The following is a 16,585-nucleotide window of genomic DNA, read 5'->3' on the forward strand; positions in this document are numbered from 1 at the left end:
GCTCTTCCTCACATCTGTTTATAGGGTCTGATTTGTGACCCATAATTGATTTAGGACAATGGCTTTTAACCCTGGGTGTACACATTACAAGCACTCAGGGAACATTAAAAGTTAAATTAAAATTAAATATATATTATATTTATAATTTATATAATTAAAATATATAATGAATATATCCACATATATTCAATTTAAATTTGAATCCCTACAGGTGAGGTCCAACATTATACTTGTTTAAAAGTTCCCCAATTGACTAAAGTGTAGAATCTACTTCTTTGAAGAAGTTTGAACCATTGCTTCAAAGCACTCCAGGATTTTCTGCTTCATCTGTCAAGGAAAGGTTAGGAATCTGTATCAAAACATAATTCTGCCTTTATATGTAAATGCCCAGCTGGGTCTTATTGCTGAGGTTAGGATGGCCCCCGACCACCCAGACTCACTGTGTTGCCCATATCCATGGAGGATCAAATCTTTAGATGTGTTCCATTCAACTCCACACCCACTGTGGGCAATTCTGTGCCCCAAATACAACTGATACTCAAAAGGTTTTTCACTTAATAATTATTTTTTTATTCCACTACAACTTCAAAATTCATAACTCAGTACACATTTGTTGATTGAATATGGGTCTCTACCTTAGTCTATTTTTAACTAAAATATCATAAACTGAGGTGATATAAGTCAAAATTTATTTCTTATTCTGGAGACTGAGGAAACCAACAGCAAGTCACCAGCAGATTTCATATCTGGTCAGAACCTATTCTTTGGTTCATAGATAGCACCTTCTTTGTGTGCCCTCTTATTGTGAAGGGATGGAGATGGTTCTTAGACCTCTTTTATGAGTGCTGATGCCATCTGGAGGCTCTTCTCTATGACCTAATCACCTCACAAATTTCTAACCTTCTAATGTCGTCACCTTCTGTGACATAAACATTCAATCCATAGCAGTCTCTATGTCTTTAAAAGACTAAAAATATTATATCTCTATTCTAATGTAAAGCCACAATGGTAGCTGAAGCACCATACCACCTTAGGTGAAGTTACAACTTAAAAACTTACTGACAGTTTTATTTTTTTTACATCTACATAAATTATCTTTTCATCTACCATCATATGATTAGAAATAATTAATTTTCACCAAATTTGGAAGGTATATTTGAGATCTATACTCACTATGTGGTTCACATGAAACTTAAAAATTGGGGAGCATCGTGAAGAGCTACAAGCTTCCTCCAGAGCACCTGAGATGCAATCAGAAGCCCATGTGATTGCTACATGGGAAGAATGGGTTATATGTATGAGGACATTGTAGTCAGAGAAACAGAGTGGTTCAACTATGGGTCAAAATCAAAACACACAAGGGCAGGCGCTTTAAATGGTAGGCTCAATCAGCAAAGAAATTCTTTCCTCATCTAGACAATTCTAGGTGGTTTCAGGATGAGCAGTAATGGATATCAATTTGAACAACGGCAAATGTTTCTCCTGAGCACAACTGTGGAAGCCACTAGAAATTTGTGGAATGATACAGATTTTAAAAGAGAAAACTCTTTCAACAAGGAAGAGAAAGTTGGTTCCCAGTAACCTCTGGGTAGTTAGGGGCTGTCAGGACTGACTCGCCACTGCAAAAGCCAAGTAATGGTCTCAGCCTGGTTGGGAATGACTAGTTAACACAGGAAAGAAAAATCAAGTTACATTTTTGAGCTGTTATACAGAGGTTGCTCTTTATACTAATTTATTTCATGTGAGCTTTGAATTTTTTTAGCCTCAGGAAACTAAAGGGAAAAGTGAGAATAGTAAGAGTATTGAAGAAGAAGCTTTCCTTAATAATGACAACTCTGCTTCATTAAAAATTAACTTGCTCTTGTGTAACTATTGATTTTTTTAAAAATCCTTTTGCTACTAACTCACTTACTTCTCTCAATAATTCCTTGAACTCTGTCAGACATATTCATATCAGGGGGAAATTAGTGTATGTTCAGAAGACTTGGGGTTTGTTTCCAGGAATGACTTTGCCCTTTCATAATGAAGGATCTTGGCAAATTACTTCCCTTTTTTTTGGCTCTGGGTTTTTTTTTTTTTTCTTATAAAGTAGAGAAAATAATATGTCCTTTGAAAAACATGTAAGATAGAGCATTTTGAACAGATTTCTTAAGTGGAAGAGCTATGAAAGTATCAGATGTTATAATTAACCCTACTTTAAGGATGATCAAAGTGAGACACAGGAGGCTAAGTTAGTCCTCCAAGGTAAAGAATTAAGTAAGAAATATTACCATGGTTAAAATATAGATTTTCTAATTCCTGATCAATATGCTTTTTTCTTATCACAAAGTTACAGAATACTGCCCAAAAGATGTCCTGACATCAAATCAAATAAAAAAAATGAGAACTTATCATGATCTGGGAAATTAAGCAATGAGAAAAAAGAGCTTTCATATCTCAACCATATCTTTGGGAGAAGAAGTATAACCACATGAGTTTATATATTTCAAAGTAACAAGCAGAAAACCTAAATGAAAACTCAGTCCCTTTGCATATATCACCAAACTACACACCATGGTCAGAAACCATGATCTGCCTGCCACCTCACCAAACCAATCATTCAGAAGCCTCTGGATAAACCTGTAATTTGAAATAACTAAGACAGCAGAGGTTTTCTGCGCTACATGTCTATTATCAAGGACTAGAGAATCAGAGTCTTTGGTAAAAAATGAAATAAGACAACATAGCTTTTAGAATTCCCTCTAATCCAAATAATTGTGGGAAGAAGGTATAAAAAAGGGAGAAAGCAACAAATTGGGACAAGTATCTAAGGAGAATATAAAAGGCCATCCTTCTGAGGAAACATCAGCACACTTCTTCAATTGAAACTTTGTGTCTACATTTTGCTTTGACCTGATCTTGAGCAAAGAGAGTTTTTTTTTTTTTTAAGATTTATTTATTTAGGCATACAAGAGCTGGGGTACAAGCCAGAGGTGTGGTGGGTGAGAGGTTTCACCAGAGACAGAGTGGGGAACAGAACAGGCAAACTGACTGAAATACACTGCTGAGGAGAGCAGCAGGTGAGACAGGAGAGGTCGGCTGCACCATGTGGGTAGCTCCCTGGCAGGCTGGGGATTGAACTTGTGCTGCAGAGACTACAGACTGCTTCACAGGGCTGTGCTTAACCTCTTGCCCCACCAGGGAGGCCCAGAGATTTCTTTATCATTTGCTTCCCTGTGGGACCTGACATTACACAAGCTGCCAGCAAGGTTAAATCTCCAGACACAAAAGTAATCGTGTGTAGCAAATTAGTGCAGTGGCTGAACTCGTCCATATGGATCATAAGCTCATGAGGTGGAAAGTCTGAGTCATTTGATCCTGGCCCCAAACCTCTTTGCTCCCCTTTCAGGTGTTGCGCCAGCGAGAGGAGCCACACCACTAAGGAAAAGCATGATTTCCTCAGCTCAGCATCCTAGAAAAAGGCAACTTTAACCTAACATCGAAGTTGAGTCGAGCTTTCTAACAATATCAGAAATTCTAAAATTGTATGGAAAGGCTCAAAAGTACTAAGTTTATCAAATCTCTAAATAAATTTACTACCTATACATTATATGGTTTAAAACTTTCAGAGAACTAATCACATATATTTTATTAATTTTATTTAAACAATCCTTAGAAGAGGAAGTTTGGTAAAGGCTGAGTGGGGTTATAGGGGTGGGTTGAGAGTTGGTGAGAGGCTAGGGTATTTATTATGGAGGCACATAAATGCCAGACTGACTGGATAATAGTAGGTTCCCTGCTTCCCACATGGACTATATGCCCTGGCACGCAGGTAAGTGCCAGGAATTTCTGAGTAGGAAATGCTGTACACTTAGAATTATTCCCAAGTTCCAAAAAGAACAGTAATTTCCCTTGTCATTTAGTCTTCATTTGTAAGCTAAATAAATCACCATGTAGCTAAGCTGTTTTCTCTATCTCTTTTTGGTAGGGGATAGGGAATCATAATAGCCGGAGACAATTCTCTGCACTACCTTCAGGTCAAACTGTTGCTGTTTTAGGGAGGGCTTTCCAACAATGTCCATGTGAATCACCTGGAGTTCTTATGCCCTACCACCTGGTAACTACAGTTCAGCATTTCTGAAGTAGGACCTAGGAATCTGCAAATTGAAAAAGCTTCCAGGTGATTCTGATCTACTTAGTCTGTGATCCTCAGTTTTCCCATTAGTCAGATCTAAGAGGTCCCGCAAAGCATTCACGACCCTATGGCATCTCCTCCAGGTTGCCTGCAATCCTTCTGAGCACAATCCCTTGGTCTGGAATTCTGCTGACTCATCTTCTGAAATGTAAATATATGTGCTATAAACATATATGTATTATATTTATAAATTTGTTTAAAATGTTGAACATTGTAAATGTAGCATGTTTCAGACATTATATATTTTGTACACATGCATGTGACCTGTATGTTATAAATAATTCCTAAATACTGTGATTCCATTGACTCATTAGGAGAGAATCCTTACTTTCCCCTTACTATTCATTCAAATGGTGAGCGTTCCTTGGGATGAATATTCCATCATTTTCTTCCATTTTTGACTTCCTTACCCCCAGGAAAGGAGTCACCTCTCTAGTTGATGAAGCTGGAAGTTAAAAACTGTACCTAGATACTCCTGTACCCCTTAGAAGCTGTCCTTCCTGCAGAGAAGTAGTATTTGGACCTATCTGCTAAGGGATGATTTTATCTGCCCTTTTAGGGGAGAGCTGCTGTTAACCCACCAGACCAGTGTCTGGTAGTAAATCTGACTCAGACATAAAGCTCAAAAAAATCCACTCAATAAAGCCTTATACCCATATCCTCCAATCAGCTTTATCAATAATATCATATTTTAATCTCTTGATGGATCCCAAATAAGGGGTGGAACTAGGGATTATTTTCTTGGACCCTGAAAGCCTCTATAACACACCAAAAGATCCATGTTAGGGTCAACAGAAGACAGGGTACTTTTAAGCACCAAAAAACTGAACGAAGAATAAAATATAGGGAGTGGAGATGTAGTCAAGACTGAAAGTCCTAGCAGTGACAAGTGGGGAATCAGGAGGTGAATGAACTCATCAAAGGGAAAATTAACATTAGTTTTCCTACCACTGGATTTACTGTAGATTTTTATAGCTTTAGGTTCTCTTTAACAAATTAAATAATTCTAGTCACTTTGATCTTTTCTTAGGGATATTATTTGTGTTAAGGGATATAAATCCATGCAATAATTATATTCAGTCTTCTTGCAAATATGAGGCACTCAAATATTGATTCATTCACTTGCCAAACATTTTTTTAACATTATAGTACAAAGAACTATTCCAGGTGCTATGATTATTTCATATAGTGTGCTGTCAATAGTTTACAATGTAATGAGAACAATGGACCAAAAATAAGAAATGTAATAAAATATTCAAGCAATAAGCTAAATGAGCTACTTCTCTAAGTTTACCAAAGCTTTGATGCAAAAGGATCTCATGCCCAGATCACATAAGTGGCATCCAGAATATAGGGTCAAGGTCATTTTTACTGCTTGGCTGATCACCAATTTTGAGAAAACTTCACTGAGCTTTATTTTTGACTGGAAACCTTCTCTAATTCATGATTTGCTCTTTCTAAATGACTGTTCTCTTTCCTACATTTCTTTTAATTATAAACTGTGGAATAGTCTTCATTAAAAATGAATTTTACCTTTACTATGAAATGTCAAATATGAATAAAATGAGCAACTTTTTCTTGCAGAAAATATTATAAAAAGGAAAGATACTAGTTCACCTTTCCTTTGACAAATTTGACTACTGGAATGAGCTTGTTGAGGCAATATTCCTTTCTTCCCAAACCAGTGGCCTCTATCACTATTCTTTCATAAGCAAAGAGTATTTTTTTATAAAGTCATCGAAGTTTCCATAGTGTTAAGGGTAGGTGAAATTAAAAAATCTGTGAGGGCAAAGTGCCATTGTTCTTACTTCTAAAAAAGTAATTCAGCGTTAGCTTGAATTTATAAATAAAAAAGGGAACTTAACACTTGGTTTACCAAACTCCTGGGTTAATACTAAGCACAGATTGGAAAAGCTCTTTTCCATTTTCTCCTTGCTTTCCCTGAGTGTGTCCTATTAAGAGGAAAACATTTACATAATAACTCTGTCCTATAGCCACAGGGGCATGGGTAAAAGAACAGCATTTCAGAGACAGCAGAGCGCTCAAACAGTCAAACTTGACAGGTATAACTCAGGATGAGTTTAGGACTTACAGTTAAAGTGCAAGTTTTAGGTCAAATTAAACTATGCAAGGATGTGTTCCTGCTGGCTGGGGGTGGGTAATGAAGGGGAAGAAGGAGTAGGGTCAAAATAAGGGGTGGGTAGGAATAGTATGGGGAATATAACCAAGATAAAAATGCATACATTGTGCAAAAATGAAAAATGATCTAAAAATATGTAAAATAAAATTAAAACAAACAAAACAAACAAAAAAAAAAATAGGCATCCAGCAAGTCAGGTTTTTTTTTTTTCTTTGTCTAGTTTTTCCCGAGGAAGTTGTTCCATATGAAGCTGTAGATTTGGTGTGTTTGTGGGAAGAATTGGATTTAGGATCCCCTTACTTCACTATCTGAAACCAGAACCAGACTTTGGTTGAGTAGGTTTAAATAGAGGAAAAAAAAATAAATTGGCTAATGCTAGTCTTAGCAATCATAGAAAAACAGAGCATGAGAATTTGTTCATTAACCTACCTTGGAAAGATACCATCCATGGCTTGAAGTGCCAAGAATTGGACTTGACATCACAACCTCTGCCAGTTCTTTTAATATGTATCATCAGCCAAATCATTTCATCAAACTTTAGAGATCACAGTTGAGAGGTTACCCCTAATAGAGGTTATGCTGAATATGGAGAGTTTAGAAAGAAGTGAAGGTAGATATTGCTTTTAACAGAAGAGAGTCAGCATTTCCTGGACAAGTGTAGAAGTCTTTGGTTCTGCACTTCTCAGCATATTCCACTGCTCATGGAAATCATTGCCACTACATAGAGGAGAATTCCACCTTCTAAAAACATCAGAACTGGGTTCCTTGTTAACATTTCTCTTGTCACCAGAGACTGACAGACCTCAGTAATACTGAGACTATAGCCTGATTTTCTCTTCCCATTAAAATTTTAGGAAAGGGTTCTGGGTATCTATCTGGTAGTGTCACTTATGAAACACATTTTTGTTACCATTCTCATCATTATCACTGCCATCATCCCTGCAAACTTTCACCAAACCCTCACCTGGAATAGCTTTTTTTTTTTTTTCTTTTATTGCAGTAAGACCAGCTCATAATATTGAACAGTTCTGAAGTATGCAGCACTAGGAATATTCACAACTCTATGAGGTAGGCATGAGATCCTAAATCTCCTGAGGCTAGGGAACATAACTGCCTTATTCACTTCTAGGTGTTCTGCATTTAGAAAAGTGCCTGGCACTTAGGAGGCATTCCCTGTACACTTATTGACTATAAATGAACATGACTCATGTGTCCAAGGTGCACAGATGAATCCAAAGCTGTGGATCTAGTTCTTACAAAGTGATGCCAGGGAACACTCCCTAGGTAAGAGAATAGATGCTTTTTGACAGGGTTTAAATAGGATAGCATTTATTTATGAATTAAGAGGAAGCTATGGTCCACTTCTACCTGTAGTTTTCTAAGGAGCAATGCATGTAGGCCCCTTCCCCCTTTTCTTCTTCACCAACACAACCATCAAGGATTCATTCTGAATGGAATACCTAATGTTAACAAAGAAAGAATTCAGGTTCCTCCTGGAAAATTCCAAATATTACTATTTCCCCTGAATAAATTTGAACCAACTAAAATGTATTAGCTCATAGCAATTCAATGACCAAGTCTAAATTTTTATCTTCAGTAATGCAAAGAATTTTCTACTTCTTCAAAAATGTGTTTTTTGCAAATTTGTAAGAGAGACATATTGAAAATGATCCCAGTAATTTTCAGAATAAAAAAAAAAAAATCTGAAACCTCTTTTTCCTCTTTTCCAGCATATGATGCAATAGCATTGATTCATTATATATATATTACTCTACAAAGCAAGATAGAGTAAATACCAAACAAATGGCACAGTCGTACAGAAGAAGGGACAGCATGTGGAACTAAAGCACATGGGAGGCAAATGGAAAAGGTGGGGTCAAAGCTGATCCCTGAGGGGGAAGCAGAAGTTACAGGGCTGGTTTCTTTCCGACAATAGCAATTCAATTGACACATATCTTTTTCCACGGAATATTTTCCTGGCAATTTTACTGTTAACCAGTCGCCAACTTGAATTTTAAGTTTTGAGAACAAAAGTCTTTTTCCTTCTCAATAAAGGAATATCTTTGCTCTTGTTCTCAAATAACCAACCACTTTTACTGCTCTGTATGAATGGCCATACTTTTCCTTTGTTATAGCTCTGGTCATTCAGATTAGTTCGGCTTCATTTTAGTGCTACAGGGAATGCATCTCTGATCTTCTTTAATCAAAATTAATTAGCTGTATTTTTTTACAAACCAGAACATAGCTGGGTATTCCACACTACCTGCAATTTAGACAACAGTAGCATTTTTCTAAGTCAGGCAGGCTTTTCTGAAGATAATCTGGACAAATGAGAAAATGTGGATAATTCTATAGCATCAAATATGAATTTACTGCTGGGTGATGGATATTTGACCATGGACAATAAAGGGGTGCCAGGGCTTCAGAAATACATTGACATGTTTTATTTATAAAGTTTGCTCAAAAGCTGGAAATTCAAATCTTGGATGTTCTGTTTGGCATAGTAAACATTTGCTACAAGTCTTCTGTTGACAGGCTCATCCTGATTGATATTTAAATTTTAATGTGCTCTCTGCCACCACCACCACCCCCAACACTGTTTGAAATTCGAAATTAAAATCACTCATCTAAAGAAATTTGCCAAATAGAATGATCTAGGAAACCAACAACAGATATTTCAGCTTAGAAAAACTGTCAAATCCAAATCTACGTTTATAAATTCTCACCAGAGCAAATATCCATATTAAGACCTTTTTCAAGAATCCTTTGGAGAAATCAACAGCGTTAGAATGAAGGCGATGTGGCCCTGGCAGGCCCTTACCCTCAATCCTACTCCCAAGAGCTTACAAAGAAAGCCTCCTAGTGTACGATTTCAGTAAGAAGCCACTTTTAGGTGTGGGAATATTACTACAAACAAGCAGACAGTCAGCCCATTTTATGCAGTCATAACTCCAGTAGGCCAGACCTAGGTGCTCATGTTCAGACCTCCCCTGTGTATTAGCACACTCTACAGTGGCTATGCCCCTCATTCCAGCCCCTGCAGAACTAGCAGTTAAAGTTTTTACTCTGCCATTTCCAGACTGTGGGTCTGGAAGGGATAGTGCCTCTGCTGAATTTCCATAGATGACATCACTTTCTAAAGGATTAAACTGCAGACAAAATCCCAGTGAAATCAAATGCCAACTTCTAACAGCATTGTGTAGATCAAGTTTACTCTAATTCAGAAAGAAGATGCAGAAAATGGATGATTTTCTTCAAGAGATTACTGTAGTCCCCTGGGGTTATCTGAGTGTCTCTCACTATTTAGTAAATGACTTGATAGGTTCCTTTGGAAAAAGATCACTCGAGTGGAATGTCCAACTCTATGCGATGTACTTCCCACCTGGGGGAAAAAATGGAAGGTAGATGCTACTTTGGTCATAAGAGTCACCTACTAAGAACTCAAACTCCCCCAGAGCAGTTCTCAATTTTTTCATTTGCAAAATGTACACATAATGCTTTAAAGCACTTTCTAAGCAATTCTGTATAAACTGATATGTTTTATTATAATACTTTAATTTTTTAGCAATAGTGTGGATTTACTGCAAACATTATAGAATCCCTCCTTTGAATAACCAAGTGTTTCTCAAAACACATCCTGTTGTAAAATGTCACAAAGCTACTACTCCTCAGAATCAGCATGGAAGGAAGCCTTTTGAACACAAGTTGTTGGGCTCTATACTTTCTCAGAAATCTCAGCAGACAGAAAAAGCTGAGTCAGCCAATTCAGTACAAAACATGAATAACAAACAACATGTGATCAAATTTAAATGTTGTCTTGGGGATTGGGAAGGAAGGACTCCTCTGAAAGAACTCTACCTTAAAATATGTGAAAATACAAGTCTATGGACATATCCAAACTTAACATTACGTAAATAGCATATAAATGTATTGTTATTTATTGTGTATTATATATTACATTGTACACATTGTAGACACATATTGCATGATATATGCTATATAGCATATGTTATATGTTTAACCACAGAGACTATCCTTTGACTTCTTTTCCACAACAGAGAAGGAAAAAGAGACATAAGAAGTTAGGACAGGAAAAACTACATGGATTCCAAATTCAAATCAAAGCCAACAAGCGATAGGGAAGAAAATAATAAATTCATTTCAGACTTAACATTCATAGAAAGCCTTGATGTTCAATTCAAAAAGAGCATTCTCCTTTAAATGAAGATGGTGTGATATTGCACCAGTGGCATCTCATCAAATATTAATTGTTGAGGATTAAGAAGTAGTAGACATATTGGGTGGTCTGGCATTTAATTATGATGTCCCTAGAAAGATACCATTATAAGGCAAGATTCAATCCAAAAATAAAAACAAGTGTTTTTCACAAATGGGTTGGAGGAGTCCTAATAAAATAATTGATTAAATGTCAACCTTTCTATATTATATTCTTTAAATACTCTATTAAAGGTTTTTCCTTCTTGCTTACTACTAAAATACATTTTTTTTTTGCAATACAAGTAAACTGGTTTAGAAAAGAGAAGCTGTCAAACAGAGTATAATCTATTGTCAAGGATGTTGGTAAATTATTGAATCCATTCTCTATTTTGAAACTTAGGAAACCCTGTCCTTAAATAACTGCTTTGGTGGCATTATTGAAGAGCAAGGGATATGTGAACCTGTGTCCTGGTAACTAAATGTGGAAAAGTTTCTATTCTGTCTGGAAGAGGACCAACAGAGAGCTCTAAATAGCAGCAGCTTAAGGGCTCAAAAGACCACATAATAAGGTCTCTGCTTCATCTAAATGCACATGAAAAATATGTGGAATTGCTGAAAGTCTCCCTCTTTCTACACTATCAGTGGAATGAGATCCAGCACAAAGTTGGGGACTGAAGTTGGAGCCTCTGAGCAGCTACCATTTTGTGTGATCATGAGCTTAGCTCACTTCCTCATAGTGTTGATTTCAAGCACAAACGAGATGATGCTTGTGGTGTATAAACTACAAGGTAGCAAGCTTAATCAATTAGGAGGTGAAAGTTTTAGAAACTTTAACAAGTAAGCAGTTGTTTGCGATGTCAGTTGTTCATACTGGGTTTGTAACGCTGATGATCGGATAGAGTAATGTGTTAAAACTACACCCTGATCACATTCAAGCACTGTGTGTAGATTTTTAAAAAAGAGACTGTAGGAAAAAAGCCTGCTCTTCAAAGTCCTTTAGACTGAGACTAAGATACTATTCTGGTCATCACAGCCCCTGGCATCAGGTGATCTTAATTCACTCAGCAGTGATATCAAAATTGCTGTCCTACTCCAAAAGCAATAGAGAAGCTGCTGCATTGTACAGAATCTGCAGGCAGAAATGGTTAGAAACTGCAGCTGGAAGTGAATTTTAATTGTGATTTAACACTAATTAGTAATGGTCATTTTCATAACCCTATTTCATAAGGCTCTTTGCCAAAGTTTTCAAGGATATCATCTATTCTTCTGGATAACCACTGTGCTGGGCAGCAGGTATGATTCAAGTTTCATTCACTCACTGATTCATTATGCAATTACATAGCAGACACTTCTCTGATCACTGGAAACAAAGAGTTACAGAACATACCTATTTTATAGAGTACATTGTTGGGCTGTAAAATCAAAAATGTAAGTAGGATACCAAAGTACCACAATCAGTGCTAGAAGAGAAGCATCGATACCATGGAATACTTCTGAGTTTTATGAGACAATGTTATCTTTTGTTCCAACTGTGGACAATGTTTTAGGGATATCTTTTTCATGGAATAAAAAGAAATGCAGTTTTATGGAATAAATGTGCTACCATAGTTTGTGTAATTGATATACCAGGTGAGGGGGACGTATCCTCTCCTCACATTCTAGGCCATTCCTTCAAAGATGCTAGCACTGAATTCTGAAATGCATGCGGTGTGCAGGCTGTGCAGACCAAGCAGGTACTCTAGGCCTGGTTGATATCCAATCTTAGTATGTTTTCCAACCATGAAAGGTAATTGCTATAGAGTTGCTTCATTGCTCACAGAAATAAAGACACTTTGTGCTGCTGGATTCACTATGATTAAGAAGACTTTCTGGAAGAAATAAAAACAGTTGCTGATTTCTGAGCCTGTGCTAAGGCAAGACAGGTCCTAAGCCACTATTTCTTACTATTGGAACATTAAGGTATAAGATCAGTGGTATTCTTTTCCATATAATTGCTGAGTTCAATTGCTCTCTATTCAAGGACAATGTCATCGGTGGTAAAGACTCAGAGTTGGGGTTGTGAGCGGAGCTACAAGTACCTCGATGCACTATTCCTCCAAACTTCAATTTGCATTGGTCATTCTTGGGTGTTGTTTTTCTAAGTATAAACAGGAATTCTTTCTTAAATCACTGTATGAGTGCAAGAATACTTTGCTAGAATAGATAATTATGCATTGCCTAGAAATTATGAAAAGTGATACTGCACACTGCTGCTGATGCACCCCCCCCCAGCCAACAGACCTTCAGCTGTAATCTAGAAAAACGTGTGGAAGAGCTGTTTAAATTCACAAAATAGTAACTAATCATCTCAGAAGAATTGATTTAAATTCACAATATAAAATGCATAGTACTGCAAGGACAGTATATTATACTGAAATACAGTTATCAAAATATTAAAATTAATTAAAAGATAGTAATCTATGTGCTTCTTTATTAATGTAATCATATCATTATCTAGCAGCAGATTGAATAATGACCATAATTATTAAGTAGATATGAGTAAAGATGACATTTCAGGATATCTTCAATAAATATGAAAAATCAACAACTACTTTGGTACTTAAAATAATAGTATAGTTTGTTACCAACCTTCATAATTGAAGGAAAAGCTAAATGCCATGTAGAAATTAAAGAAAATAAAGATACATTATTTTTCTCATTCAGGTGAACAGGTCCCAAGTAAAAATTTCAGGCTTCTAGTAGCATGAGAGCATGGTTCATTAAATAACCCCATTCAGTTGACAAAACTGTTGAACTAATAATAAGCAGGCTTATTTTATTTGACTATAGTATTTAAAAAACAAATCAATTAGCCAATTAATGTGATTTCACACATAAATTTACAATTCTCTGTGGGGTAAAAAACTATAACAATAGAAGCTATAACTGAGAAGAGACTGAAAGGGGAAGTCATTTAATGGAAATGGCACAGTGGCACCAACAGAGCAGGCACACCAGTGCCGATCCCAGTGAAAAAAACACATGAATTTTCTGTCTATAGTTTCTCTTCCTGTCAAAGCAAGCCACACTGGTATGTGTACTCAGCTTTCATAACTAGAGCACATGCATTTTTCCCTAAGTGTGTGTGTTTGTGTGTGTTGCACATGCTCAAATGTGTGAAAAGAAAAAGATGATTGAGCTTTATGAGGAACTTATTTTGAAGAACCCAAATCTTATTTTCTACTGGTAAGTTGTCTTAATTGTTCCTGTTTGAGACCTTACAATGCAAATATACCAGCTGGTTATTTGATTTTAATCCTCCCAGACATGGGTATCCTCATGTGTTTTGAAGGGAGAAAGGAGCCCAGTTTATTTCACATGAATGCCACAAACATCCACTGAGATACTGTATAAACAACATGTTTTGAGAAGGACAATGACAAATAAGCCCTGTCTTAAAGCTAATGATGATGACAGGGGTTTCCATAATCCTGCAGCAGGTTGGGAGTTTCCAAAACTGGCAAAATTAAGATGGAGAAGACTTAACACAATTTAGGAGTTTCAAATATCAAACAGCCTGCCTTAAAGAGCAATTTGTTGTTGCAGAAAGTAGAACACTCACCTGAGGACATATATTTTTGCTTAATATAAAAGGGATTCTGAACTCCCTAGTAAATAAGCAAGAAAGTCCCATATTTACTTCTTAGCTGACACCCCTCTTTCACCTCCACCACCAGCTTAACTTTCAATTACTTCCACAAATACAAGTTTCACATATCTGTGCTTCACATAAGAGTCACACTTGACTGGAAGCTCCTTGAGCATTGGAACTCTGTATTTATTTGTGCTCTCTACAGCAATTTATATTTGTCTTTGCAGGTGACAAATGCTTAATAACTGTTTGTAAACAAAAAAATATAAACTGAAAATGCAACTCAAATATAGATCAGATGTTTTGACACAGCTAATATAAGTGTGACACCTGCAATCTTGTTCTCTTGGAATCTAGAATAGGAAATTATATTGATTTGCTTAAATCCATTTCTATGTTGCTACAATATAGATGTCAGCTTGTCTTTTGGCTTTTTTTCCCTCCACATTAACCACAAGGAAGGTTCTATTTAAGGAGTTGGGGAAGAGAAGGCTTGTTTTTCAAAATACTTCATCACAGGCAATCATTTTAGATGAAATTCTTTAAGTGCTCTTATCCAAATATCTATTTAATTTTTGGTAATAAAAGAGCCTTAGCCAATGTCCACAGACCTGTAAGTCAGAGCTAGGAGATTTCTTTATGCAAATTAAATTTGTGATACACTCATCGAAAGAAAAAGAAAATGGTAATAGAGATTAAATTTGCAGCTGCAGGATAAAGAATTCCTATACCTATTTTTAGGCTATATTAGTGTGACTAATTTTTTTGAGATAGTGTGCCTTGAAAGAATTAATGAGTGATAAGCTTCAAGAATTGATTATTAAATGAGGAGAGTTTAAAGAAAGTCAGGAATATATATAAGGTAACCAGTTTGATTAACCTTAACAGTGTAAAAAAATCCACATAAGAAGCACTGATAATAATTTTATGACTGTGTTATAAAACCCAACAAGTAACTATATTATAGTACTATTTCTATTTTATACTACAATTTGTTTCTCCTCAAATCCATTTTTCATTTTGCATTTAAATGCAATGATGTAAATCTTTATCAATGTACTCAGCAGTTCTTTTTTCCTTTACAAAGTAAATGAAATATAAAGAAAAGGAAAGAGAATTGTTTGGTTCACATCAATGGGAATGAACTGTTGTAAAATCAAGTAGCTTTTCCATCCTAAGCTAATAGAGCAGAGCATATCAACCCTCCAGATAATAAAAGGGGAAGTGGATTCAAACAACATACCCGTTTCCTTAGATTGCACGTCAGAGTGAGATTCCTTGAGAAGGAGTTTGCAAAAGCCGTGTAAAAGTCCAGGACTTTGAGCAAGGCTTCTCGTTTGATGATGTGGAGGTCACAGTATGTCAGTGCCCGGACATTGGCACATGCGTGAGCAAGGGTTGTTTCCTTCCAGAAGATATCTCCAAATACATCACCTTTCCCTGGAAAATAGCATAAGATAGGTATTCAAGTAACTACAACAGTTCATACTTTACCACTATTTTAATTCTGCTCCACATTATGGTATCGATCTTCTAGCAAAATTAAGAGCCTGAATGTGTAACCCTCCCTATATACATATAACAATGTAAACACATATAACGATGTAAATTGTTAACTTTCATATAATATATCCCTCCATGTATATACACATAACAATGTAAATACATATAACAATGTATTTACATATAACAATGTAAATTGTTAAATTTTATATAATCCAGTACTACAACATAAACTTGAATTGAGTTTTTGATGGAAATGTGGAGTGGAAAAAATAAAGGAACTCCGACAGAAAAGTTAAAGTCCTCACTTTAATACATAGTTTCATTATCTTCTGCCATATTAACTTTTCCCTGACTGATTGGAAAGAGCAAAGGTGTCTTCCTAGTTTCATCCCTTCTTCAGTTTCTTCTGGGAAAGAAGACAGTAAAATAAAATATATGACCTACTTTTACAGTCTTGATAAATCTAGAACTGATTCAACACATATTAAACACTATTCAGCAACTTTGTAAGCCTATGTAGTCTAAAGTTTATCATGACTTATTCCCCAGGTATGCCCTTCCCTCACCACTGATCCAAATCTTAGAAGGAGTTTTGGGGCCCAGCCTGAGAGTTCTCCATTTAGTATTTAAAAGTCTGAAGAACTGAACTCAGTAAAACATGGAAGCTGAGATTTTTTTTATTCCATAGTGTATGTTGCCTTAACATTCTAAAACCACACACAAGTCACCTAGTCATTTCAGAGCAGCATCCACTGACAGCCTGAGGCAATTGTTTGACACTCCAAGTCAAGGAGTCCATGGCATGTTGTGGAAACATACATTTGCAGAGGTTTGAGCCTATAATTCCTAAAGTAAATACAATGATTTAGTTCAACCTTACCTTAATAATAATGACGATGATGATGATGATAACAAT

The 16,585-nt window shown here is 36.1% G+C and overlaps 1 protein-coding gene across 1 annotated transcript in view; it reads right to left on the reverse strand.

The window, feature by feature from the left end:
- Window positions 1-16,585, reverse strand: part of KCNH5 (potassium voltage-gated channel subfamily H member 5) — a gene marked incomplete at both ends in the record, with an annotated part of 246,631 nt that overhangs the window by 22,305 nt on the left and 207,741 nt on the right. The window contains one exon of the mRNA XM_084241184.1: window positions 15,407-15,603. Coding sequence (XP_084097310.1) covers window positions 15,407-15,603 — 197 coding nt within the window. The remainder of the gene's footprint in view (window positions 1-15,406; window positions 15,604-16,585) is intronic.

This window comes from Talpa europaea (assembly GCF_964194135.1).
Source record: "Talpa europaea genome assembly, chromosome: 8".
Classification (NCBI taxonomy): Eukaryota; Metazoa; Chordata; class Mammalia; order Eulipotyphla; family Talpidae; genus Talpa; species Talpa europaea.